General features: G+C 38.1%; 2 protein-coding genes across 2 annotated transcripts; one reads left to right on the top strand and one right to left on the bottom strand.

Moving 5' to 3' along the window:
- Positions 1 to 7057: 7057 nt before the first annotated feature.
- On the bottom strand, positions 7058 to 20295 carry LOC307123507 (uncharacterized protein). Its single transcript, XM_079812054.1, has 4 exons — positions 19886 to 20295; positions 18511 to 18644; positions 16318 to 16447; positions 7058 to 8008 (listed from the first exon to the last, which is right to left on the bottom strand). The coding sequence occupies exons 2-4, from the start codon at positions 18629 to 18631 to the stop codon at positions 7702 to 7704; spliced, it is 558 nt and encodes a 185-aa protein (XP_079668180.1). The 5' UTR covers positions 18632 to 18644; positions 19886 to 20295; the 3' UTR covers positions 7058 to 7701.
- Positions 20296 to 24690: 4395 nt separating this feature from the next.
- nfam1 (NFAT activating protein with ITAM motif 1) lies at positions 24691 to 27665 on the top strand. The gene is made up of 6 exons (XM_079813365.1): positions 24691 to 24874; positions 25047 to 25340; positions 25684 to 25805; positions 26132 to 26239; positions 26363 to 26458; positions 27492 to 27665. Exons 1-6 carry the CDS (start codon positions 24811 to 24813, stop codon positions 27543 to 27545), a joined length of 738 nt encoding a protein of 245 aa, XP_079669491.1. The 5' UTR covers positions 24691 to 24810; the 3' UTR covers positions 27546 to 27665.
- The last annotated feature ends 56 nt before the right edge of the window (positions 27666 to 27721 follow it).

Raw genomic sequence — 27721 nt, 5'->3', positions numbered from 1 at the left:
AGAAACAAAAATCAACTGAATATTTTTCTCCACTGTCCCCCGTTTCTTAGGAAGGCTTTGATCAAGCAGTAAAATAGCAACTGTGTCATGGATTTGTTTCCACTTAGAATGCAGTTAGTATTGGATATGCTTATCTGTACTTTACTTAGGGAGACACCAGTGCACAGTGTGTATGGTTTTGCAAGATTCTCAGCAAATGCTTGCATTTTATGTAAATATTCTTTTTTTCCCACTTTGTACAGTGAATAGACAGAAAGGATGTAACTCTTCAGATTTATGTTTTACCATATTTGTTAGCTATTTTAAGAATTAGAGTGAAGGTTAACAATCCAACAATACAACTTTGCTGCAAAACGTATCAGTTAAAACTCAATGGTATGGATACACATTAAGATTTGTTTCTATATCCTCCCTACTGTTGTCCAGGCTAATACAATCCTTTACTGCACCTGTACAGCAGAAGTGAAATTTTCTAGATATTTTTGTTATATTCCCCAGTCCTTTTTTTAAAACCTTAAGACATTATAATGGAAGGGATGACTCCAGTTGTTTCCCCTATCCATTTGAAGTTAATTTGCAGTTTTAATACCCACTTATATCAAGTAGAGGTATTTCTCAGGAATTTTGGATGGGCACAGGCAAAACAAACATATCATTTAACTAAATTGCCTAATTATCTAAATCAATAAACAAGTGAACTCATTTAATTGGATAAACGTGAGGCTCATTGCAAGAATTTATTTACTTTTCCCCCCATAATTTTCAAAACCACAAATGAACTCATGGCAGGGCAGTCTGATCACATTGTCTTTTTTTGAACTTTTGGCCCACAGCTTAGATTAAAAAATCCTTTACTTGAAGTTAGTTGTGTTTATTATTGCAGATTTTGTTTATACATTTTCTTTGTGAACGAACTGTTAGCCAAACAGATCTCCACTTTAAGCACAATATTTATAATATTTGTTTTATAATTGATGTATAGCTATCAATTTGTGAATTTTTATCTTAACTTTTTGCCATTCTTTTTTGACTCGGTTGTCTTTGTGTGAGAGTTTGTGTTTAAGACGAGCATGCATATCTTTTACTTATTTATCGCCATATCTTTAGCGTTTCATACATTTATGTCTATTTAGATATCATGCCTGCTCTTTGTGGATGCAATATGTTGATAAACTGTGCATCATACAGGTTCAGAGTGATACAATAGATGTGGTGATTCTAATGAACTGACAAGATCTTTGAAAAATGAAAGGGAAAATAACTTGTGGAAAGATCAAAATCTGGGTGATAGTGCTAGATTTTGTCAGGAATATTCCTATTAGGTAAGGAGAAGACCATTTTTGTGCTAATTTTGCCATTTTTTGTCACACAAGATTTTGCTCTCACGATACCTTTCTTTGCATGGTACCATTTTTTTTTTTAAGTACCCTTAAGATTTTTTTTTATGCTTGGTCTACTTTTTTCTTTTATTTAGTAAATCCTTTAAAGATATCTCACAAGATATCTCATAACAGTGTGGCATTTTTTAAGAGCAAGAGATTTTTTAGACCATTGCATTTCCTGTCAATCTCTGTGTTTGTACTGGAGAGTCAAGCCTATAGTTTTTAGTAGTACTACAGTGTGTAGAGGAAGTATTGTGTGATTGTGTGTGCGAGTGTCAGGGACATTTGCCTTTGCTCTTCCTGAAAAGCTTTCCAATTTTACATTTCATTTCGATTCACACTTTAAAGATGTGGCCTTGTAAAAGCATGCTAATATCATTTGAAAAATACAGGTTTAGTGCGAGACGCAGAATATAAATGGAGACGGGCCGATAAAATGGGCGGGATAGTAGCCAATGTTCTGTGTTTTTTCAGTGTTTAATTTCTCTTCTCATTCATTCTCATTTTAACTAATCTTTTTTTCTCGATGACTGTAGGATAAGACTTCAGTAGTTTGACTCCATTTTATTGCTTTGTCATTTTAGAGCCCTCCCTAGTAAGGTACGTCACATATGATTGTATGTGTATCTGAAATCATATGCTTGATTACCTCTGTGTGAGAGTGGGCGTGCGTGCGTGCAGGTTTTTGTGTGTGTGTGCGTGTGTGTGTGTGAGAGAAAAGGAAACAGAGCACAGTGCAATGGTTATCTATTATGTCTGCTGTAAATAATTATGTCCCCTTTCCATAGCCTTTTAATATATGAAGACAAATATTTAAAATATTGAAGTTTGAGATACATTTTTGTCCGGAAGATTTTTTATAGCCACATGGGGAAAAGGTTATTAGACTACTGGACCAGGAGCACAGTGCCATTCTAATAGCATCCGAGAACCAGAATTTAAGACACAAATTTACACCGTTGTTGTCTTTAATTCTGTCTTTCTTGTATTTTAACCACTTATTTTAAATCTTACTTATGGATCACAATTGTACAGATTCTGTAAATATGACAAAAATTGTTTCTTTTTTTCTGTTTTTGTATAGAGAGAGATTACATGTGTTAAGGCTACAATAATAATTTAATGAGACATTTCACAACACTTAAGCTATTGAGAATACAGACACAGTGTGAAAAGTGCTAAGATATATTCTTCTGTCTCTTTGTACAAAACAGTGTTGACTAAAAACAAAATAAAAGGGAGAGATCTCAAGCTTTATAGTCCTTCTGTCTTTTTCCATACATTACCAGCAGCGAGAATCTGAGAGGAAATGGTGACACTCCTTTTTTCTGTTCTTTTTTTTCCCCAGTGTCATCATCATGCGCTGAATGTGAATCTCATTTGGTTTTCAATGCTGTTAATATGAAAATTGTGGGACAAATTTCCATTCGTTTCTTATGTGCTCTACACAAGCTTAGGTTTGATTCGTGACAATGTACATGAAACGTGAATGAGAGCTTATTATCCACTGGTGTTGCCCTGGATACGTCTGGTTCACTGCATCATGAACAAATTGCAAGCAAAGTACTTATCGCTCTTTTCTGTACCTATCGAGTCATGTCAAACATATCATTCTGATTATTGATTCCTGTGTGCAAGAGCTGTTTTTAATCATGAGAATGTCATGTGTGCTCTTTATTTTTAAAGTAATAGCTGTTTATTTTAAAACCATTTGCAATTCAATATTTCACAAACCTACTCTTTCTATTCCTGTCTCACTCCCCCACTCTCTTTTTCATTCCCTTTTCTCTCTCTCTTTCTCTTACACGTTTCCTTCAAGCAGCCAATCACAGAATACATTGCAACACATGTAACTATTTCTTGACAATTAACTGTTACCTAGCAACTGGACCTTTAGAGAAAGAAAGAGAGAGAGACGGAGAGAGAGAGAGAGAGAGAGAGAGAGAGAGAGAGAGAGAGAGAGAGAGAGAGAGAGAGAGAGAGAGAGAGAGAAGAAAGATTTGTGTAGTATACTGTGTCTTGGTTTGGTTGCTACAACATATAACACAAAAACAGCAAGTAGAGATGATATGCAACACCCACACGTGTCCATGGCGACAGGGAGGAAAAGAGCTAAACGCAAGCAGAGAAGTTTAAGGAAGAGTCACGGATAGAGGGAGTCGTGAATGGAGACTATATTCAGAAAGTAATTAAAAAGGCATTAGTTTAAACTTGACAAAGTTATAATAGTTTTTTCTTATCTATTCTGAGGTATATCTGAATGAAGCAGCTTCTCAAACAAGAACAAATGTTAGGCGGGACTTGATTTTGTTCATCTGGTATTGATTGGTTTGCTAATGCGGTGATGTCATGTGAGTGACAGGTTGTCCCGCCCTCGCGCCAGCAAACACGTCATCAGAGAAGAGGGGAAGGGGAAGTTATTTTGATTAAAGATTACATGAATTTAAAATGATTTGGACAGATAAATCATAAATATTCTATTTTAAAAAAAGAATTGTCAATTTAGATACATGGTGACTTTAAAGGCCCACTGAAGTGCCTTGAAACGCGCAGCATTATTTAATGTGTTGACGTAATTTCCACTGAAACAGGAAGACATATTAAACAGCTCCTCCCCTTTTTTAAATAGCCAATAGCTTTTCATTTATATCACAGAGGAGCTCGGCAAAGCTGCAGTTTCCTCCTAATCTCCTCCGTTTCGCTTTAAAATATAGCATTCTGTGCAGAATTCAAATGGGTCCAATACGTTTAGATTCTAGAGAGCATTTGATTGGACAGAAAATCGAAAGAGCAGAGTGATGTCATCAAAAAAATAATTGATCCATATTGGCAGAAGAGAGAAACTGAGTTTTGAATGCTCAATATCTTCTAAATGCGAATTGTGTCATTGTTTTGGAGTACACTAGTTAAGAAAACAGTAAGAATAGCATATTCATACTTAAAGCCCCCCAAAAAAACATTTTGATTTCATTGGGACTTTAAGGAACAGTCACAGTTACACAGAGGAGGTCGTGAATGGAGAGATTCAGGATAGTAATTAATAAGGCGAACCCTTCACGTTCATTTAGAGAAGGTTAGATAACAGGGAGTCTCGTTTATGTAGACCATGGGTCTCCAAACTCGGTCCTAGAGGGCCGCTGTCCTGCAGAGTTTAGCTCCAACCCCAATTAAACACACCTGAACCAACTAATCAGCTAATCAGTGTCTTATTAGGACCGTGTAAGACCTTGATTAGCTGGTTCAGGTGTGTTTATTTGCGGTTGGAGATAAACTCTGCAGGACAGCGGCCCTCCAGGACCGAGTTTGGAGACCCCTGATGTAGACCAAAGGTGCTATAAGTTTTGCCAAAGCGAATTATACAGACGCGCATACACATATTTGTGTTTACGTACCGATATTCTCTCAGACGTCCTCACTAGCACAGAAATACACTCACACATACTACACACTGGAAGTCTAAAGTGATCTTGGTAAACGCTTTTAAGTCCTGTGCTGACCGAAAAATAGCGGCCACAGACAGACCCCACTGACTTCAGACACTCGCTCCTGTCACAGAGGCATGCGGTCAACTAAGCCGTCACAACACTGCCACCATGTGGCCGGACTTACATTACACTCCACATTCATCTTGCGCACATCTGAATGGGTAGTGGCGCCATGGTGTGCATTTCCAGCTGTTAAAATTATACCACTAGGATCCTGTCAGTCCATAAGCTGTTGTAGAAAGTATGTTTTGTGTTAAAGTGAGCTTATAAAAACAAAACAAAAAAATTGTTCCTCAATGCAATATACCAGTATTATTTGAGGGAATTAATATCATTAGTGAATCACTTGAATGCTGTTCTCTATGTTATACATGTTTGAGTGATATTTAGTGATGATGTATTTTATATGCAGTGTAAATGTGTGGTTTATAATAGAATGCTTTCATAAATACATAGAGATGGGAACCATATTTAATATAAGATCTGGAACTGGAAGCCTTTGAGAAATGATGCCACCTGGCTGACATCATTTATGAAAAGTATGTGAATGGGGATGGTGGTTGGAACATGGAGTGTAATAGGAGAATGATTTATACAGTACAATGCTGCACTTACCTCTACAAACGCTTATAACAGTGTCTGCATAATATGTCATTTAAACAATAAGATAAAACTGGTTAAAATTAAAGGGATAGTTCACCCAAAAATGAAAATTAGCCCATGATTTACTCACCCTCAAATCATCCTAGGTGTATATGACTTTCTTCTTTCAGACGAATACAATCAGAGTTATATTAAAAATGTCCTGGCTCTTCCAAGCTTTATAATGGCAGTGAATGGCTGTTTCTGTTTTGAAGTCCATAAAAGTGCATCTATATCCATCATAAAAGTGCTCCACACAGCTCCGGGGGGTTAATAAAGGCCTTCTGAAGGGAAGCCATACGTTTGTGTGAGAAAAATATCCAACTTAAAACTTTACAAAACAGTAATCTCTAACTTCCTCTAATGGTTGTACACGCGTTCACAAGAGACCGGTGAGAATATGCTAGTTCTCGCGAGAACCAAGTTTTGTTCATCTGCGCTTCCGCATTCGTCACCCGAACTTATGCTACGCCTGCGTCCTCGCCATATGCTGGAACGCCAGTCTCTCGTGAACACGCGTACGACAGTTAGCGGAAATTAGAGATTACAGAGGTTAATTAATTAGAGATAACAGGCCTTTATTGATATAAGAATATCCTGTAAGTTTCGGAGCTGAAAACTTCCTTGTTAGTCAAAGAAAAGCTTTTATTGACACCTGCAGGCCCAGCAAATGATCAATCTCAGAATATGTCGACCCTTGACGTCATCGTAAACTGAAACGCCACCTCAACAGATAAATATGTATGCCTGATTCTGTAGCCCCGCCCACCGACTCGTGCCTGAGACGATATAGGCCTACATAGAGATAAACCGCATCGAACTTCTAAGCAATAAACATACCACATAAGCTTCATTCGGATTCCAATATCATGAATGCATGGATGAACTTTATTTTTAATGAATATCCAGCTCACGTGGGGAAGACATTGTGCGTTTGTTCCTTCATTTCACCACGGATTCATTTGTAAACAAGAGACTGGATTTGCAGACCAGATGAGATTACATGAATGAATGAAGCAACACACTAATGTGAGAAAAAAATGTTAGTATTGCATTGTTACAGATTGTTTAATATCTACTGATTATATACCTTACCACGCTGTCAAAGGCTGGAGAATCCTTTATTTGTGGTGTTGTTGGTTCATTGCGATTCGGGATCAGTCTCGGACATGTATGGGCCAGGGCTCGCAAAGCCAAACGTCCCGGGGCTATGTGTTTTCCAGACGGGCTACCAAAACCTAAGCCCGGCCTGCCGATGGGCTATCTTGAAATAACATTCCTTTCTTGATGTGCGTTGTTCACTCTCTTGACTTGATTTTTGAAGGTGTGTGCGTGTTTGTGTACGGTTCGCGGTTATATTCATCGATCGGGCAGGCCAAGTAATAAAAAAATAACATTCCAATCAATCGCAAATTTTTTGGGTGAACTAACCCTTAAATCACATAGGCTACCATGAATCATACTAATCCTAAAAGCTAGTTTTAGTTGTGTTAAGTTATAAAACAAATTTTATATTTTTTCCCAAGTAAGCACTTTGCAAACCAACCTCAAATTGCACACATAATTTTATTTATAAATGAAAAAAAAAAATCAAGAATGGGTCTGTTTTGTTTTACCCAAGAACTAAGGTTTTTATTTGCAACTTATTATAATTAGCTACATTAACAAAGAGATGCAAGATATTCAACAACAAATATTGTCAACCAACCGCTGTATTTAGTTTAATATTTGAGTACAGTTCAACACAAGTAATCAATCATGAAAAAAAACAGACAGAATTATATTTTAAAGTATGAAAATGTATTCACCTGATTTTATTCCTGCCACACAAATGGCTCTGTATATCAAAAGCTTCAACTAAAGATTCTCACAGAAAATAATAGCTGATTGTATGGCTTTAGCTTTGTTTGGAAAGAGCTAGAGTGTCTGTTTTTACTCTCAATGTTTTTTTTCTTCATTATCCTGCTGGAAAGTTTTCCACAATCCACATTCCCAACATTAGTTTTTCTGCCAGGGAACTTTAATCGCACCTTCGAGACCTGAACATGAAGGAGTAGGCTACAGAAAAAAGATGCACGCTTGTATACTAACATGTCTAGCAATATGTGACTTGTTTTATCCCCAATATAAACGATATTTCCTGAATAACATTAATGTGTTTGATTATGAGATTTGCAAATATTTACCTCCCTCTACCTCTCACTTTCGCTCGCTTTGACCCTTCCGTTTTCATTTTTGAACACTTTCACTCGTCTGGTTCTCACCACCCTGTTCACAGGACGGTTTACTCGAACCACGTACCGCCGTGAATACTTTGTTTGACTCTGTCCCATTCCTTTCACACTCTGAGGAGCCAGTTCCTCGCCCTCCTCTCGGTAACCATGATGACGGAGGGAAGGTTCCAGGGTTGCTAGGCGATTGTTAAGATCTGTGATGCGCCTCTGTAAGTGAGAGACTTCTCTGAAGAGATCATTTAGGGACTCCGAGAGAGGACGGACCCTGTGAGAAAGAAGAGAGTGTGAGACGGGACTGGAATGTGTGAGAGTGTATGTATGTGTGCAACGTCTGTATGAGAGAAGGAGTGTAGAATCCTTCTTCTGGAAGGATTTGGCAGTTTTGTTCAGAAAAATACTTAAACCGCTAAAACCTTTTTTTTTCATATAAGGACATAGTCCTACACTTTGCACACTCAACTCTGGATCAAAATACCAAGAGAGCCCTTAAAATGTGAGACTGTTAATACAGGTAACATTATTGATGTAAATAAGGAGATTTCACATTATTTTGGTGCACTAGAATGTGTGGTCAGTAAGTCAAAGATCATACGTTAACAGGACGTAGTGTAAAATGACAAGACTGAGCTTCTGGTCCTCCTAGCCAAGACCTGCCTCACAAAATCTCAAAAGGTCACACCGCTACTGCCTCCAGCTGTGTTAAAACGCTCGGTGCCACAGGATGACGAGTCCTTTGTACACCACATTATGACAACTGTCCAATTCTGCCCGCTTCACGATCAACAACAAAAGGAAAACAAAGCCTTTTCTCAAATTTACTCTATACTTGGTAGCGCATCATGGTCTGCAAGCAGCAGCCTAGCATTTTCACAGCTATATAGACTGCTGCTAATCTCTCTTCTGGCATCTGCCACACTTGTCCTCAAGCACATCCGAAACCCGCCATCCAGTCAATATGTAGTTAGTTCTTTAACGCGTTTTAATTTTTGACCTGTGTAAACTTTCGTACGTTGCTATATTTATTCGTTGCCCCGCTTAAATGCCGTGTCAAGTTAAAAAGAAGCTAACAAACTTTTAAAAACACACATTGCCATTCAGTTGCTTTTTGTCTCACATGTTTAACCCTTGTGCATCAATTTAAAAAAGTTACTCTGAAGTCCTTAGAGGACCTGTTATAAAAGAAGCTTTGGATCACAGACTTAGGCCCAGTTTCACAGACCTTACACTTAAGCCTTGTCTGTGAAACCGGGGGTTAAAGGGTCATGAAACCCTAAACCAAATTTTCTGAGATTTTAACAGAGTTATATGTGTTGAACATCATTGAACACAATGTTAGCATCTGTTATATTTAATTGCAGGGTAAAACTGGTTAATTTTAAGGTTTTTCTCTCTATTTTCGACTTCCGGGTTTAAAAACTACATCGTATCCACGTCACAGGTTGTGACGCGCCAGCGCACTATAGTACTTTGATGACACGTCGGTGTCTCATTATTATTAATGAGACAGAGTTTTCTTATCCTATGAGAAGACACCGTCTCTTAATTATTCATGACAGCGCATGATTCTTTCCAATGACAGAAGTGTTAGTCTGTGAGTTTGCGGTAGATGAGAGAGGCGTTCAAAATCATGGGTCGTAAGTGTTTATTTTCGGTTGGAACCAGATTCACCCAAAAAGGAAAATTTGCTGATGATATACTTAACGTTACCCTCAGGCCATCCAAGATGTAGCCTAGGTGTCTTTTTTTCTTCAATTGAACAGTAAAGAAGATTTTTAGCTTTTATTGACAACAGGCCCAGCAAACGCTCAATCTCAGAATGTGCCAGGCTATGACGTGAGAGTGTAGTGAAGCACCGCCTCAACAGAAGAAGAATAATGCCCGATTCTGTAGCCCCGCCCATTGACTCGTGCCACTAACATGACACAGGCCTACAGAGAGAGCTAAACCGCTTCGAATTTCTAAACATAGCACATAAGCTTCATTCGGATTCCAGTATTATGAATACATGGATGAACTTTATTTTTAATGAATATCCAGCTCCCGTGGGGAAGACTTTGCGTTTGTTCCTTCATTTCTGATCACGGATTTGTTTGTAAACAAGAGACTGGATTTGCAGACAGGATGAGATTACATGAATGAATGAAGCAACACACTAATGTGAGTAAAACACGTTTTTTATATGTGATAGTATTGCATTGTTACAGATCGTTTGATATAGATCTATTGATTGTGTACGTGTCTAACATACCTTAGCACGCGGTCAAAGACTGGAGAATTCTTTCACTCTCTTGACTTGATATTTGTAGGTAAAATACAATCGCGGAAGTTTTGATCAATAAAATGAAAAAGAATGTTTATAAAAAAATAACATTTTAATCAATCGCGGGTGGATGAGAGATAAATCACTGTGTTTGTTTGATTGATTCACATGGCTTTACGATCCTACATCAGCATCAAAACACAGCGAATCCAACACATTCGTGCAGCTCGCCATAATTTGTAGACAGAGATTACAGTCGAGCAGCTATTAGCTCGATTAGCTGACATTTAAAAAATGGCGGATCTCAAATTTGTGTTCGTCTTGTTGGTCACGGTAACCCCGCCCTCAGCTCCTGACGCAAGCGGTTCTTACTTCTAGACCAGCAATGTTTTGGTGCTATTTAAGAACCACTTTTCCTGATTCAGAGCTGCTTTGGGAGTGGAAAGACAAAGAACCGATTTGAAACTAGGCTCTGACTCCAAACCAGCACCAGCACTGCCTTGTTGGAAAAGGGGTAACGGTGTACTCGCGGGCAGCCGAAGCTCATTAAATATGCAAATCTTATCCAATCCTAGCCGTGGGAGTTTACTTCCAAGTCTTCAGTCACTTCCGAGCGTGCAGGAGAGAGCCTCAAAACCAGGGCAGAAAATAGCCTATTACTTATTCATTATGATGTTTTGGAATGTAAAAACCACGCGAACGTCATAAGTTGACCTCAAACAACAGTATACATTTTTTTTTAAAAGTCAGTTCATGACACCTTTAAAAAATACCGCATTTAAATTCAATTGTCTGAGAACATAAAAGCCTTAGAAACATTATCTGTTTGCAATTCTTTTCTTTTTTCCGTGTCATGTAATTCTCATAATTTGTCAATATGTTCAATATTGACCCCTTCCCATTTTTTTGTACTTGTGTACTGTTTTTACATCAATAATAATAAAAAAATTGACACTGTGTTCGTTTTACAACAGAAAGGGAGGATGTGTGTGTATTGATCATCAAAGTGGTACTTTGTGTTTATCCTGGACGCCGCAACCTATATAAAAATTAAGATTATGTTCGCATGCGCAATTTCAGTCGGGAAGTTTGACTTTACAGATTTCCAACTTTTGAGCTCCTGCGCATACGTCATTATGTGACAGGAAGCTTGTGCTCCAGACTGTCGTGAACGTGCTCAGGACCGTTTACCGAGGCTGTGGATTACAGGTAATAATAATGTTGTAAATAATGTTCAGTTTCTAAATCGTCAGGAGCCGCGGGTATTCATTTTGTTTTGCTTGTATGTGTGGGGGGTTTTTGATTCTCAAAGGGACGATAGCCATTGACTTATATGAATCACCAAGGACCACGGTTTCTGCTAAAAAAATAAAACTTTACTGTTCTACTGAAGAAATAAGACACCTACATCTTGAGGGTGAGTAAATTAACAGCAAATGTTCATTTTTGGGTGAACCATCCTTTTAAGTTTGGTCTCATTAAGAAGACCATTGGCCGATTTCTGTTGAAAAGTTTTAAAAAGTTATAGAGGTTTAAGCTTATGAAAATGATTCATGAACCATATTTTATATAAAATTAATATTTAATAAAACATGCTGAACTCAAAACTGCTAGAAAATCAAAGTCATGGTCTAAATGATTCCAAATTTAAGGTTGATATATCAAATTAGCTTTCAGTAAGATTTTGTTTGGCCACAGGACCAATTTTTTCCTATTAAATGACAGCGCTGGGATTTGTGATTTGCAGTACAGTAGAGTTTTTCTCTCTCAAATATTACACGTGCACACACAATACGCATACAAACCACACTCTGACATCTAACACACCCACACAATTATAGCTGCATAATATGTCCAATTGGCTCTATAATATGCAGAAAAACAAATTTGCTTTTATAGGCCAAACCTGAGAAAATGGTGCCATCTTGTAATATATATATATATATATATATATATATTTTTTTTTTTTAATAAACATTTTAATTTTGAAGCCTTTGCCAAAAGAATGAAAGCCTATTGACAAAAACTGTAAATAAAACTGCCATAGTTACATGGTCCTGGGATTGAAATTTGCCCTTAAGGTCCTGAGTGTAACTATTTTGTGTACCTTATATAGATTTATTAAAGAAATGAAAAAAGTCCAAATATTAAATATATTAAAATATTAAAAGTCCAATAAAAATACATACTTGTGCCAAAAGTTGGCAATTGGCATTAACAAAAAAGCACAAAAAAAATTCTTAAGGAAACACAAGGGTTAAACCCTAGAATGTGTTCTTTGTGAATGACTCCAAGTAGTAGGCCTACTTTCAGTAACAGGATTCTTTAGGTGTACACTCACCTAAAGGATTATTAGGAACACCTGTTCAATGTCTCATTAATGCAATTATCTAATCAACCAATCACATGGCAATTGCTTCAATGCATTTAGGGGTGTGGTCCTGGTCAAGACAATCTCCTGAACTCCAAACTGAATGTCGCAATGGGAAAGAAAGGTGATTTAAGCAATTTTGAGCGTGGCATGGTTGTTGGTGCCAGACGGGCCGGTCTGAGTATTTCACAATCTGCTCAGTTACTGGGATTTTCACACACAACCATTTCTAGGGTTAACAAAGAATGGTGTGAAAAGGGAAAAACATCCAGTATGCGGCAGTCCTGTGGGCGAAAATGCCTTGTTGATGCTAGAGGTCAGAGGAGAATGGGCCGACTGATTCAAGCTGATAGAAGAGCAACTTTGACTGAAATAACCACTCGTTACAACCGAGGTATGCAGCAAAGCATTTGTGAAGCCACAACACGCACAACCTTGAGGCGGATGGGCTACAACAGCAGAAGACCCCACCGGGTACCACTCATCTCCACTACAAATAGGAAAAAGAGGCTACAATTTGCACAAGCTCACCAAAATTGGACAGTTGAAGACTGGAAAAATGTTGCCTGCACTGAAAAAATACAACTTATGTTTTGTATGACAAATTCAGCTTTTAAAGTTTATTCAACTACACTGTAAAAATCCAACTTATGTTTTGTATGACAAATTCAGCTTTTAAAGTTTATTCAACTATTTAACATGAAAAAAGTTTGTACAACTAATTGACCCAAAGTTGAGAAAACTCAAAAATGTTCTGCAGCTGGTTGCCTTAAACTTTTAAGTTTTCTCAACTTTTTTTTTTTTACAGTGTGTCTGATGAGTCTCGATTTCTGTTGAGACATTCAGACGGTAGAGTCAGAATTTGGCGTAAACAGAATGGGAACATGGGTCCATCATGCCTTGTTACCACTGTGCAGGCTGCTGGTGGTGGTGTAATGGTGTGGGGGATGTTTTCTTGGCACACTTTAGGCCCCTTAGTGCCAATTGGGCATCGTTTAAATGCCATGGCCTACCTGAGCATTGTTTCTGACCATGTCCATCCCTTTATGACCACCATGTACCCATCCTCTGATGGCTACTTCCAGCAGGATAATGCACCATGTCACAAAGCTTGAATCATTTCAAATTGGTTTCTTGAACATGACAATGAGTTCACTGTACTAAAATGTCACCAGATCTCACCCCAATAGAGCATCTTTGGGATGTGGTGGAACGGGAGCTTCGTGCCCTGGATGTGCATCCCACAAATCTCCATCAACTGCAAGATGCTATCCTATCAATATGGGCCAACATTTCTAAAGAATGCTTTCAGCACCTGTTGAATCAATGCCACGTAGAATTAAGGCAGTTCTGAAGGCGAAAGGGGGTCAAACACAGTATTAGTATGGTGTTCCTAATAATCCTTTAGGTGAGTATATATGTCTTGTAAAACTTTTCCATCAGGACTTTTTTTAGTATTCATTTTTTAACTAGTTTCATAGTTTACAGTCATGGTCAGAATTATTGGCACCCCTGGTAAATATGATCAAGGGTGGCTGTAAAATAAATCTGCATTGTTTATCCTTTTTATCTTTCATTAAGCAAAAATGTAACCATTCATTGAAGTAAAAGAATGGAAAGCCAAAAAAATGATTTGGTAAAACCAAAGAATAAGTTCTGATGTGCAAAAGATTGTTGAGCTTCACAAAATAGAAAGTGGCTGTAAGAAAATAGCTAAAGCATTAACAAATTCCCATTTCCACCATCAGGGGAATAATTAAGAAGTTCCAATAAACTAAAGATGTTAACAATCTGCCTGGAAGAAGACATGTGTCTATATCGTCCTAATGCACGGTGAGGAGGAGAGTTTCAGTGGCCAAAGACTCTCTAAGGATCACAGATGGAGAATCGCAGAGATTAGTTGAGTCTTGGGGTCAGAAAGCCTTTTTAAAAAATCTAACAACCCCTACATCACCACATGTTGTTTGGGAGGGTTTCAAGAAAAATCCTTCTTGCTCATCCAGAAACAAACTCCAGCATATTGAGTTGTCCGACACGATTGGAAATTCAAAAGAGACCTGGTTCTGTGGTCAGATTAAACTATAAAAAGAGCTTTTTGGCAGCAACCACACCAGATGTGTTAAGTGCAAACAGGGATACGAAGTACCCAATGCCCACAGTTAAATACAGCTGGATCTTTAATGTTGTTGGTCAAGTGTTTTTTGTTTTGTTTTGTTTTTTTGTTGTTGCTGGAAGTCCTGGACATCTTGTTCAGATACATGGTATCATAGAACAGGGGTTTTCAAACTTTATGATGCCAAGGACCCCCAAATACGATGAATCAGTTATGAGGGACCCCCTTCATAAATTCCATCTATGTTTATGAAAAAAACATTTAAACTGTTAGATAAATTGTGACAACAATAAATACAAAATATTGTTTCCAAACTTAATAAATTGGCTCTATTTAATGTTGTATGTATAAACTTGAAGAAGAATTATTTGTATAAGAAACTTTCACAATAAATATATGTAAGCAGCTTACGTACTTAAGATTTTAAGAATACTGCCTTATAAGATAAAGGGACTCACTAGAAAGATACAAAGCAAACATATACAGTTCTGGAAAGTAGCCTATGTATACGGCAAGAAATGAGAGAAACATTTAGAAAAGAAACAGAATATTCTGTTGACTTTATCCATTTGTTCTTTGTCTTTTTATTCTATGAAATTTTCTGGGGACCCCTCAGGACCTTCTGGAGGACCCCAGTTTGAAAATCCCCGTCATAGAATACCAACAGATAAAAAATCAAAACCTTACAGCCTATGCTAGAAGTCTTATAATGGGCAGTGGTTGGATCTTCCATCAGGACAATGATCCAAACAAACATCAAAATCAACACAAAAATGTGTCACTGAGCACAAAATGAAGCTTCTGCCATGACCGTCCCATGCAGTTCCCTGACCTGAATCCTATAGAAAATGAGTGAAGAGAAGAGCTGGGAATCTGAAGGATCTGGAGAGATTCTTTAAGGAGGAATGGTCTCTGATCTCTTGTCAAGTGTTCTCCAAACTCATCAGGCATTATAGGAGAAGACTCAGAGCTGTTATCTTGGGAAAAGGAGGTTGCAAAAAGTATTTCATGCCAATAACTACGGCCAACGTGTTTTGGAGAAAAGCATTTATTTCACTATGTGATTTACCCCACACTTTCAATTCTTTTACTTCAGTGAAAGGTTCGATTTTTTTAAAATAAAAGATAAAAAGGATAAACGATGCAGATTTATTTTTACAGCAATCTTTGATCATATTTACCAGGGATGCCAATAATTCTGATGATGTGTAGGTGTGTGTTATGGTGCTTGATGTCTAGCTTCACATGCTTTGTGTATTATTAGCTATTTTTTGATCTGGTAATTTCCACTATAGTGAGATACTGGACAGTTGATAAAATCAGATCAGCTTTAACAGTCTCAGTCTGAATGACAATAATGTCATTATGTACATGCAATACAGTCATTCAGACAGCAGGTGTGCCTGAGAAATCCTTTTCTGGCATTTTAAGTGCTGTTTCAATGCTTGTAAGGCTTAGAATAAGCTTCATGAAAACAATCTCCTCAGGGCTAAGGGAGTGAGTCTGTTAAACTGCAGACTTCGGGATAACAAACCCCAAAGGACGCTGCATTTTTCTTGTTTATATAAAACAGTCCAACAAGCAGCTTTCATGTGCAAAAAAAAAAAAAACCTTTAAATGAAAGTTTGCAAAACAAGAAAGCTTTACGGATCCCAGCGAAGAGAGAGAGATAGGCCTAGCTACATTAACAGATAAGTGTTGTAGGAAATGCATATTAAATATATAAAAAATATTGGTGGTTGGTTAACACTAATTGCTTTGTACTTCAACACCAAGACATTTAAAAGTCTTTATGAATTCGTTCAGGTATTAGGAAGGATAATGTGTTACCTGGAGTAGTCTGGCAGAAGGGCATTGGGCTGTGAGTGTAAGAGAGTCTTGATATCTTTGAATATGCGTTTGCCCCAGGCGTCCAACACTCGAGTCACACTGCGTATGTTAGCCACGTTCACATTCTCCGCTGCCGTGAGGGCAAAGACAATGAGGTTAGTCTTTAATAAGGCCAGCCGCCACATGACAAGAGGCTGTCTGATACTTCAGAATGGGTTTAATCAGGTTTCTTTCACTAGACTACAGGGCTTTAACTTTAAAGGGTAGAACTAGGAGATGTCTGTTTGTGTTTTAGCTAGGCTGACAGATAAGGGTATGAGTTATTTGGTGTACACTGGTGGTCAGCAATGTGATTTGAATTTAATATTAGCTCCATGAAACTGTAAATCTAAACAAATGTGTTGCAGTTGAGTCCAGACTGACCCCCTTTTTTTACATAGTCCAACACAATGATTTTTGGAATGGACACATTACAAAATGCACAGAATATTCCTGCAGAATTCCACACAAATTTCCACTTGCGTGCTTATTTAAGAAATATTAGGCTAAATTGATATTGCTTTCAGCTAACTACGCTCTAAAAAATGCTGGGTTAAAAACAACCTAAGTTGGGTTGAAAATGGAGAAACCCAACAATTGGGTTGTTTTAACCCTCTGGGGTACTTCATTTATGTGTCATACCAACCCGATCTCATGGCAATTCGTACATATTTTACGAGGTGGCTAATTCGTACGAATCTGTACGACCTCAGTCGTACGAATTCATACGATTTTTGCTAAATCGTACGTATTTGACGAGTTGCCAAATTCGTACGTATTTGTACGAATGACTTACCTCAAACCCCGCCCCTAAACCTAACCGTCACTGGGGATTAGACAAAACGTACAAATTCGTACGAGTGAGGTCGTACAAATTTGTACGAATTAGCCACATCCTACAAATACATACGAATTGGTTGTGAGATAGCGTTGGTCATACTCAGGACCCATAAGGGTCAAAAATGACCCGGAGGGCGGGATTAAGATAAAAAAGATTTGAGTAAAGTCAATGAAATATATTTTTGTTCAACAATATTTTTTCTTTTCTTTTTTGGTGTTTTGAGATAATTTTATGATTTATAATTAACATTTATGCAATAATTATGACCCATTTTTCCCATTGAATATAATAAAAAATGTATATATATATTTACATTTTTTATTAAAGCTGTATTTCATTTTAGAGTCAAGCCTAGGCCTCATGAAAGCAATTTTTTAAATGAGATCGGTGCTATCCGGTGGACACATTGAGTATTTTTATCACGCAATAGCACATTTTTACCATTATAGTGGATCTTGCGTTTTATAAAAAAAATGTAAAAAATCGTAGCTTCATCGGAATGGTCCGAAACTTGGTGACTTTATTGGTACTTGGTATATGAACACCTCAAAAAATTGGGGACAGGATTTGAAAAGTCTAAGTGGTCGTAAAAGAGTTTTTTGTGCATACAATCTACAAATCAGCCAGGATGCAGAAAAAAAGGACTCAACAGTGAAGGGGTGAATCTCTAAAACATCAAGAGTGCAAAACAGACAAAAAAACTCTCTCACACACACACACACACACACTTATACACACAAAAACACACACACACACACACACACACACACACACACAAATTAACACGTGCCATTCCAAAAGCGAATTGTGTTTTTGTGTGTGTGTGTGTGTGTGTGTGTGTTTTTGTGTGTATAAGTGTGTGTGTGTGTGAGTTTTTTTGTCTGTTTTGCACTCTTGATGTTTTAGAGATTCACCCCTTCACTTTTTACGACCACTTAAACTTTTCAAATCCTGTCCCCATTTTTTTGGGTGTTCATATACCAAGTACCAATAAAGTCACCAAGTTTCGGACCATTCCGATGAAGCTACGATTTTTTTAAAAAAATTATAAAACGCTTCGGGTCATTTTTGACCTGATAGTACCCCAAAGGGTTAAGCTAACATTTAACCCAACCACTGGGTTAAAACAACTCATTCACTGGGTTAAAACAACCCAATTGCTGGGTTTGTCCATTTTCAACCCAACTTGGTTTGTTTTTAACCCAGCATTTTTTAGACAATAAGTCGTCTCAACTCAACTCAACTCAAAACTTTCACTCAGTTTAACCAATTGTACCATTCTTAAATATATTATATAAACATATCTGTTTTACCTCCTTCTCTGTAGTTCCAGTTCCCATAATCCACTTCGTTGCTTATCCCAAGGCATGGAGACAAAAAAAACACAACCACCATAGGCACCATCAGTATCTTCTTTGCCGTGGGAACAGTCATGGTGAAGAAGTGGCTGAGATGTAAAGGAGAGGCAGGGAGGAATAGCAAAAAGTTAAACAAGTACTAGGAACACTCCAAACGTAAGGCTAGAGACTTAAACCTTTACCCTGCCAATACATCTGACAACAGGAGAGCACTTTGTTTTTTCCATGGACAAACAGCCTGAAGTGTTCTTTTAGGGTCCGATCGATGATACTGTGAGGCCTGCATTTCTTGATCTATTCTTTGTCAATTTCTTCTCAGGACACTTTACAGGGCTCTTTTGTTGTCCTTTTTAGTTTTGTAATATTAAAGTATGAAAGGCAAATATGTATTTATTAGAAATAACCTTAGTCTCCAACTATTAAAATCACACAACAATAATTTTCTGTTGAAATATTTAATTAATTATAGTACAAGCTATTTTATATGGATTATTTAGTTTCCACATGTTCTATAAGCACCTCCTTTCTTCGACCATTGATGTAAAAAGTAAAATTGACTTATTTTTCATGCTTTATTTGTGGAAAGTGCCTCATGCACTTCACTTCTAAAAAGAGTCACGCGAGTGTTGGGTATTTCCAGTCTATTTAAATGAATGACTTTAGTTCATTCAGGAACACAGTGGGGAGATGGACGACGGGTTGATTGTCTTGTGACTGGCCTAACTGATAGCAAACTCAATTAGTTTATTTGAAAGAAAATCTCCTTTGTGCCCATGGAGCCACGACGCCCAATGACTGAGGCATTAGAGAGCTCTCTGAGGTAAGATAACTGTGAGAATGCAGAACTTCTAAAAACATGATCAGACTAAAACAATCTAATTTCAGAGAAATGCTGCAGGAAAGCAAAGAGAAATTGCAGTGACTCCACTCGTGAGAGGGAGTCCAGAATGGGAGAGAGAGCTTTACATAATATTGAACTTGGAGATCATAGTAATTGACTTTGTAGAGTGAGTCAGAAAAGAGGCATTTCTCAAAATGGCTCCACATCGTGGCGTAGCAGAGAAATGGATGAGCTCAAGAATCCGAAAATCACAGGATTAATGTTTGATCAGGACACTTTTTCCAAATCATGCAGGCATTAAAATGCAGAGAGAAGGAGCTGACATAAAACATGAATATCAATCAAACAGACATCCTAAATTGTGCTTTATGAGATCTAGACTGACCCAACTGCAAGATATGAAGAGAGAGGGAAAATAGCAGAGTAGTAAAACTGCGGGACACAGACAAGTGCAACGTGTGTTTAAATTCCACTATAAAAGTTACTTACTTTTTCAGGGAACGAGATGTGGCTTTCCTTTCTCTTTTTTCTGCTGTAATATCACTGTCCTGTCCACTTCTTCTCTCTGAACGTCGTGTTGAAGTCTATTGACTGTCAGACACACTTAAACTTATGTCTACCCTGCATAAGAACTTGTGTATATTCACCTCTCTATCTCTCTCTCCTCTATCTTACTCTTTCCCCTCCCTTCTTTTTTCTATTCTCTCACTTACCCACTTTCTTTTTCTCTTTCTTTCTCCCCCACCTCCCCTCCATCTGTTGGCCTCTGCCTTCTCACTCCCTCCCAAAATATCACCCTTTCCAGATGTTCACCTTTTCTTTAGATTTATTTGAGGTTTTCTCTATCTGATAATTTGCCCTTTTGTCTCCGTATAGCGACTCGCACACAACCTTATAGTAAATAGTGAAGACCTTTCATAGACATTATAATAATAATGCTATACCCAACCTCTAAACCAACCCCTTACTGAAACCTATTGACATTTTGAAGCGAAACATGATTTAGCTGATTTATGAGCATTTCAAATAGTGATAACCACTTCAGATGTCCTCATCTGTCTGTTTTTGACATATGTTGACTCTATCTGTGAGGAAATTTTCTCTCTCTCACACACACACACACACACACACACACACACACACACACACACACACACACACACACACACACACACACACACACACACACACACACACACACACACACACACACACACACACACACACACACACACACAAAATTTATGGAGACTTTCCCTCATAATGATTTTTATACTGTACAATATTCTTGTATATTCTATCCCCTAACCCTAAACACAACCCGCACAGAAAACGTTCTGCATTTTTACATTTTCAAAAAACAGAATTTAGTGTGATTTAAAGGGGGTTGATTTTCCTCAAGGGGACCAAAAATGTCCCCATAAGATCAAAGATTTCTGGTTTTACCATCCTTGTGGGGACATTTTGTCCCCACAATGTAAGGTTTTGCAGAACCACACACACACACACACACACACACACACACACACACACACACACACACACACACACACACACACACACACACACACACACACACACACACACACACACACACACACACACACGCAGACAGAGAGACTCAAAAAGGTTAGCAGAGCAGTCAGTCTCATAAATCAGGTAGTCTCACATGATTTCTGTTATTCAATCAAAAGGCTCTTTAACATTGCTGTGCAAAAACTGCATGAACTTGCATGTGCCTTTCAGTTGGAATGCTCTTTTATTAAAAAAAAAAACTGCATTCATAATTCTGTCCTCACTTCACACTGTGTTATTTCCATGGTTACAGTGGGCAATTTTTTTGTTTGCCACTTCAATAAATGTCTTTAAAACCTAGATAAAAATAGAAAATTTGCCTTATGCCTTATATTTTTTAATGTAAGAAACATGTGCCTACCAAAGGTAATACCGTTTACCTTGATAAAGACTTGATCATACTTTTGAATGTAATACAAGAAGACCAGTTATCAAACAATTGTTCCCAACCTCACAGTCAAGATCAAATCTTGTGTGGTTGTTACGCCATTTAAATCCAGGAACTGCAGCAGAATGAATATACACATTTATAATTACAAATCAACTTTTCGAAAGTGGAATTAACCTGCATCATGCATATACAGGATGACTCTCATAATGACTGCAGAAAGAAAATATGTGAAAGATTATGGGGACAAGAAATATTTTTATTCCCTGGTATCCAGATGTTATATTTGTTGTGCCTCTCTCTCTCTCTCTCTCTCTCTCTCTCTCTCTCTCTCTCTCTCTCTCTCTCTCTCTCTCTCTCTCTCTCTCTCTCTCTCTCTCTCTCTCTCTCTCTCTCTCTCTCTCTCTCTCTCTCTCTCTCTCTCTCTCTCTCTCTCACACACACACACACACACACACACTTTTTCTGCTCTCCCTCTGTTTTTGTGGTATGTGAGGTCACTTTTGCCTGGCTTATACAAGTATGTGAGTATTCCTTTAGCTCAGCAGTCACAAGGCACACATGCACCTGTTTCTCATTAAATAAGGCAATTTGTCACCTCTAACTGAATTCCTTGCTCTTCTCTTCTCTTTGCTCTTCATTTATCTCTCAATCGCAGTCTTTTTATCTTTGCCATGGAGTATGTGAGGTGTGTGTGCAGTCTTGATTGCTGAAATGTAGTCTTATGTGGGTTTTTCGTTACGTTGTCACTTACAAACACTATTAGACATCTTCTTCTGCCTGTTATCTATTTTAAATCAGAGATTATATATTTTGTCTATACATAGCCTAATATTTACTTTAAAGACATATAGGCTACTCAACGGTGGGAAAATATATTTGATTCGGAACTGCTGTTTTTGATTTATCTGCCCCGGTGCTAAATATGTGTATTTCCGTGACAGTGATGTAATCATTACATAATTCATTTTTGATGATTTTGGAAGTCCTCTTTTGGAAGTCCTCCGCTCTCTCGCAAAGTATCACATGCTCTTCTGCTGCCACCTGGTGGTCAATTTTAAAGGGTACATAACACAGTTGACAGTCTAATGTTAATTTTGAGTACCTATAGAGTAGTATTGAATCCTTCATATCTATACCGATTCTTTCCGAAAGGAGTGCAGTGGGCGGAGCTAAAGAGTCACACACACAATACAATATACACTCACCTAAAGGATTATTAGGAACACCATACTAATACTGTGTTTGACCCCCTTTCGCCTTCAGAACTGCCTTAATTCTACGTGGCATTGATTCAACAGGTGCTGAAAGCATTCTTTAGAAATGTTGGCCCATATTGATAGGATAGCATCTTGCAGTTGATGGAGATTTGGGGGATGCACATCCAGGGCACGAAGCTCCCGTTCCACCACATCCCAAAGATGCTCTATTGGGGTGAGATCTGGTGACTTTGGGGGCCATTTTAGTTCAGTGAACTCATTGTCATGTTCAAGAAACCAATTTGAAATGATTCGAGCTTTGTGACATGGTGCATTATCCTGCTGGAAGTAGCCATCAGAGGATGGGTACATGGTGGTCATAAAGGGATGGACATGGTCAGAAACAATGCTCAGGCTTTAAACGATGCCCAATTGGCACTAAGGGGCCTAAAGTGTGCCAAGAAAACATCCCCCACACCATTACACCACCACCACCAGCCTGCACAGTGGTAACAAGGCATGATGGATCCATGTTCTCATTCTGTTTATGCTAAATTCTGACTCTACCATCTGAATGTCTCAACAGAAATCGAGACTCATCAGACCAGGCAACATTTTTCCAGTCTTCAACTGTCCAATTTTGGTGAGCTTGTGCAAATTGTAGCCTCTTTTTCCTATTTGTGGTGGAGATGAGTGGTACCCGGTGGGGTCTTCTGCTGTTGTAGCCCATCCGCCTCAAGGTTGTGCGTGTTGTGGCTTCACAAATGCTTTGCTGCATACCTCGGTTGTAACGAGTGGTTATTTCAGTCAAAGTTGCTCTTCTATCAGCTTGAATCAGTCGGCCCATTCTCCTCTGACCTCTAGCATCAACAAGGCATTTTCGCCCACAGGACTGCCGCATACTGGATGTTTTTCCCTTTTCACACCATTCTTTGTAAACCCTCGAAATGGTTGTGCGTGAAAATCCCAGTAACTGAGCAGATTGTGAAATACTCAGACCGGCCCGTCTGGCACCAACAACCATGCCACGCTCAAAATTGCTTAAATCACCTTTCTTTCCAATTCTGACATTCAGTTTGGAGTTCGGGAGATTGTCTTGACCAGGACCACACCCCTAAATGCATTGAAGCAACTGCCATGTGATTGTTTGATTAGATAATTGCATTAATGAGAAATTGAACAGGTGTTCCTAATAATCTTTTAGGTGAGTGTACATCATCGCATTATCCCCGGATAACTTTCGATTTGCTATACATTCGTGTTATTTACATTATATGCACTTACGCACCGATTGCCAACAATACAGTCATTTGAGGCAGTTTCACTCACCGCCAGCTGTTTCTATTCGTGACCGGAAACAAACAAATAAACAAACAAACAAACACAATTGCAGAACTCTGTTGCTGCTACGGGAATACAAACTGCATCCACTGTTCCCTTAACGCCGGGTTATTTGGGAAGCTGAACGAGGCTATCTTCCCTCAAAACCAAAAACACACTTCTTTAGTGACATTGTTGATTTTGTGGTCTAAAAACAAAATTACAGCGGTGCGGCCGGCTTCCGTAACCAAACGAAGCTTGTTGATGAGCGCACTCTCGCTCTCAAACACGCTCATACAGGAAAGTGCCCATACAAGCAATTCCGCCCTTTATTATGTCATACAGGGCCATAATCACACACAAAAAAAGTTACGAAACTCAAGTCAAAATTTGAATGCGTTGAGTTCGTAATCGCGAAAGGAGATCCCGAATTCCATCTAGCATTCTAGCTTAGTAAAAACGCTTGTCTGACAAGAGCATGTAACTTTTTTTTTATGACCTGAACTGAATTTTTTTTTCACCCACTTTGTAAAGAAACTACATTTCAGTGTTGAAACTTTAAAAAAAACCTGAACAATAGTGTAGCCTATTCAGATTTGAGTAGGCCTGTTATACTATTACATTCTCAATATAACAACTTAAGAGCTACAGTTCTGTGAAGGACAGAATTAAGGAAGTGAGCTTGTGGAATGAGAGAGGAAGCGTTCTCTGGGGATTGCATGAGATTGTACTTCATGATGTTTAGGGTCCTGTGACCTTCCACTGTGATGTAATATAGCTTAACTTCCTGTGTTGCCTAAAGAGAAAACCACTTTTTTTACCACTTCTTTCAGAAACGGTGTGCTAGATGGTGATATATCTGAGCTTTGATGAAACAACACAAAGAAAGAAAAGGTGGATCCTTTTGTTTTTTATATTTTAAATGAAAGGAAATGCATGCGGTCAAATCTGTGCTGTGCTGGCTCGTAATTCTGTGCTGTTGGCAGGAAACTCAAGGTATAGTTGACCATTATTCATGTGCCATTGCAGCGTGTGTTTTATTTCATTTTCATTATTGTATTGCTTGATTTCTCACCCACACTCTCTCAAGCCGAATTAGAAAGTTATGAAAATACCAGGAGAGCACAGATGGTTCAATAACACCATGCTCTTTCCTCTGTCCCTCCAGCCAAAGGTGCATTATCTATGCTGAACAGAACCAGAGTGGCACTAGCGGGAGATGTTCTTGTCTTTAACCTGTCAGTGTTCATTCCAGCAAACTGCAGCTCAAGCCTTGCATGCATCCGTCACGGAAAGAGCATTTGGAGTAAAAAACTTCAAAGTGAATTTGTTGACAATACAGTGTCGGAGCCAGCGCGTATCAAAATGTACAACAACTCCAGTTCTGGCAATTACTACTTTCGTTTAGCACAAGACAAATGTGGAAAAAATATTGACGTGCATTGGGTGGTTCATGTGAGGGGTGAGTAGAACCTTTTTTTTTTAGAGTGTTGCTAATCTCTCAGGCACAACTTAAACAGTTTAAAATACTACGAATCTTGAAATTGATTGTGATTTTTACTATTTTTACCTATCGTTTGATACATTTGTGGCCTGTGAGCCAATAGATAGGATGGGTCGATGACTAAAGAGGATCATTATGGATTCATAAAAAAAGATGACAACAAAAGAAGACAAGATGACCATGAGTTCAGTTTAATGATATGAAACTGAAACTTTCAGCAAAAGAAAAGGCTGATGCAAAAACTGAGCCAGAAACAACATTTCTCTCTCTTTCTCTCCCACCCCAATGCTCTGTTTTCCAGATGAAGGTTATCAGGAGCCAGATAAGGAGTTAGACAATGCCATCATCACAATGCTGGTTTTCTCAGGAATTCTTCTCATCTTCAGTGTTGCTGGGTCACTTTACATAGTAAAGAGCTACAAGGTAACACTTGGCCACACATAGTGTCAGAAACAATAGAACATACTATATAGTTGAATCCATTCTCTAATTGTGTATACTTTATTCTATACTTTGATGCATGAATCAGATGATAGGCTACTCATGCTGTAAAAGTCCATTCTAGCAACGAGGGGTTATAGATATGGACTGTTAACGAAACAGTATTCTGTCTGTCTGTCAGTTCAGAAAATTATGCAAGATGTGCAATTCCATTGCGAGATAGTGCTGTTATAAGCAGAAAAGGGCAGACGTGTACTTTCCAGAAAATGTTTGCTGCTAGTTTGAACTCTAGTTTTGCCTCTTTTTAGGATCAACCTCATTGTAGAGAAGACACAAATGTAGTAGCGGAGGAGAGACCAGAGGAGAGTGATGATGTGATGCTGGATGAGAATGCTGCATCTGAATCACTCTACACAGTGAGATATCAGTCTCTCTAGATTTTCTTTTTCCGTCTCAATATTTGGAATTTATTGGGTAAAGGCTTTAGTAAGAATTTTAAATAAGGCCTAATAAAGTCACCTTCTACTCCCTTCCAACAGGCGCTAGAACACAGATCAAGCTCCACTTATGATACATTGCATCCAGAGATGAAGATGCATGAAGAAAACACAAGGAAGAAAAATTCAGATAAAAAGGTTTGTTTAATTGGGGAAAATTGTGCAATATTACAGGACCTGTTATAACGGCCTACATTAAATGATTAATTATTATTATTCATTATATTCCATGTATGACTACATTAAAAGTATAGTTGTTGATTTGAATATAGAAACACAGAGTGCATAATAATTCTAGCTTGTTTCTTGAGGATAGGATCATGCAATGAAGGTACTTTATGACATATACTTTGCATTTATGGTACTTATGAACTTACGAAGAAAGCACATATTATCACTGGTAACAATACAGCATTAAATAAAAAAGGAAACTACACTCTCTGAAAAATGGTACAAAAGCTGTCACTGGGATGGTACCCTTTAAAAGGTTCTAATATCTACCATTTAAGTCCTACTAACATGTACTCTTTAGGTACAAAGGTATACCGTCCCTATACCTTTTGAATACCGCCCCAGTGACAGATTTTGTACCTCTTTTTCTGAGAGTGCAAGGTAATCCAGCAGGTGTAATGCATGTTGGGAAATTGATGCATATAAGCGTCTTAAGGTGTTGATACACGGGGCAACTTTTTGCCGTCAACGGGCAACCAGGTGAGACACAGGGCCCATGATTGATCTTAAGCATCCAGATAGAAATTTGTTGCCCATTCTCAATGCATTGCTCAGAACGCACATTTGGGCCTCCAGACTATAGCAGTCTTGTACGTCTTTGTAACAAAAGCATTCTCTCTGGATAGTTGATCCACTATTATCATCATCATAGTGTTGCAGAAACATAATAACAGAAATGCAATGCTCTGAGCCCTAAATTGGTTATTAGCTATATATTCCTTAAATTTGTACATCATGATTGCTTTATTTCTGATTGTTAATGAATTATCTAACCACTTCATAATTATCCTGTGACCTGAGGAAAAATTAATTGTGTGAAATAAAAAAAAATATGTCAGTTAAACCTGATGTCACCCTGCATCCAAAAGAAAATGTGTCAGTTATAATTTGACTGTTGTTTTCGAATACCAACAGTGTCTATTGTTGTGTTCTCTTTCAGCAATGCAAAGCGCAAGAAGACGAAGTATCTGAGTCACTCTATGAAAACCTGTGAATGAACGAATGAATTTATATGACCTGCTAGAATATACTTCGTATAAACACTTATATATAACACTTGTATAATTTAATATTGTATTGGCCAGTGTACAGTGTAACAGAAAATAAATGAAAGATCAAAACAACTGACAGCTGCATCAATATGTGTCGTTTTTCCCCAAACAGTGCATA

The sequence above is a fragment of the Gobio gobio genome (genome assembly GCF_949357685.1).
Source record: "Gobio gobio genome assembly, chromosome: 3".
NCBI classification, from domain to species: Eukaryota; Metazoa; Chordata; class Actinopteri; order Cypriniformes; family Gobionidae; genus Gobio; species Gobio gobio.
The sequence above is the reverse complement of the archived record's forward strand: the minus strand, read 5'-3'. Positions and strand labels throughout refer to the sequence as shown.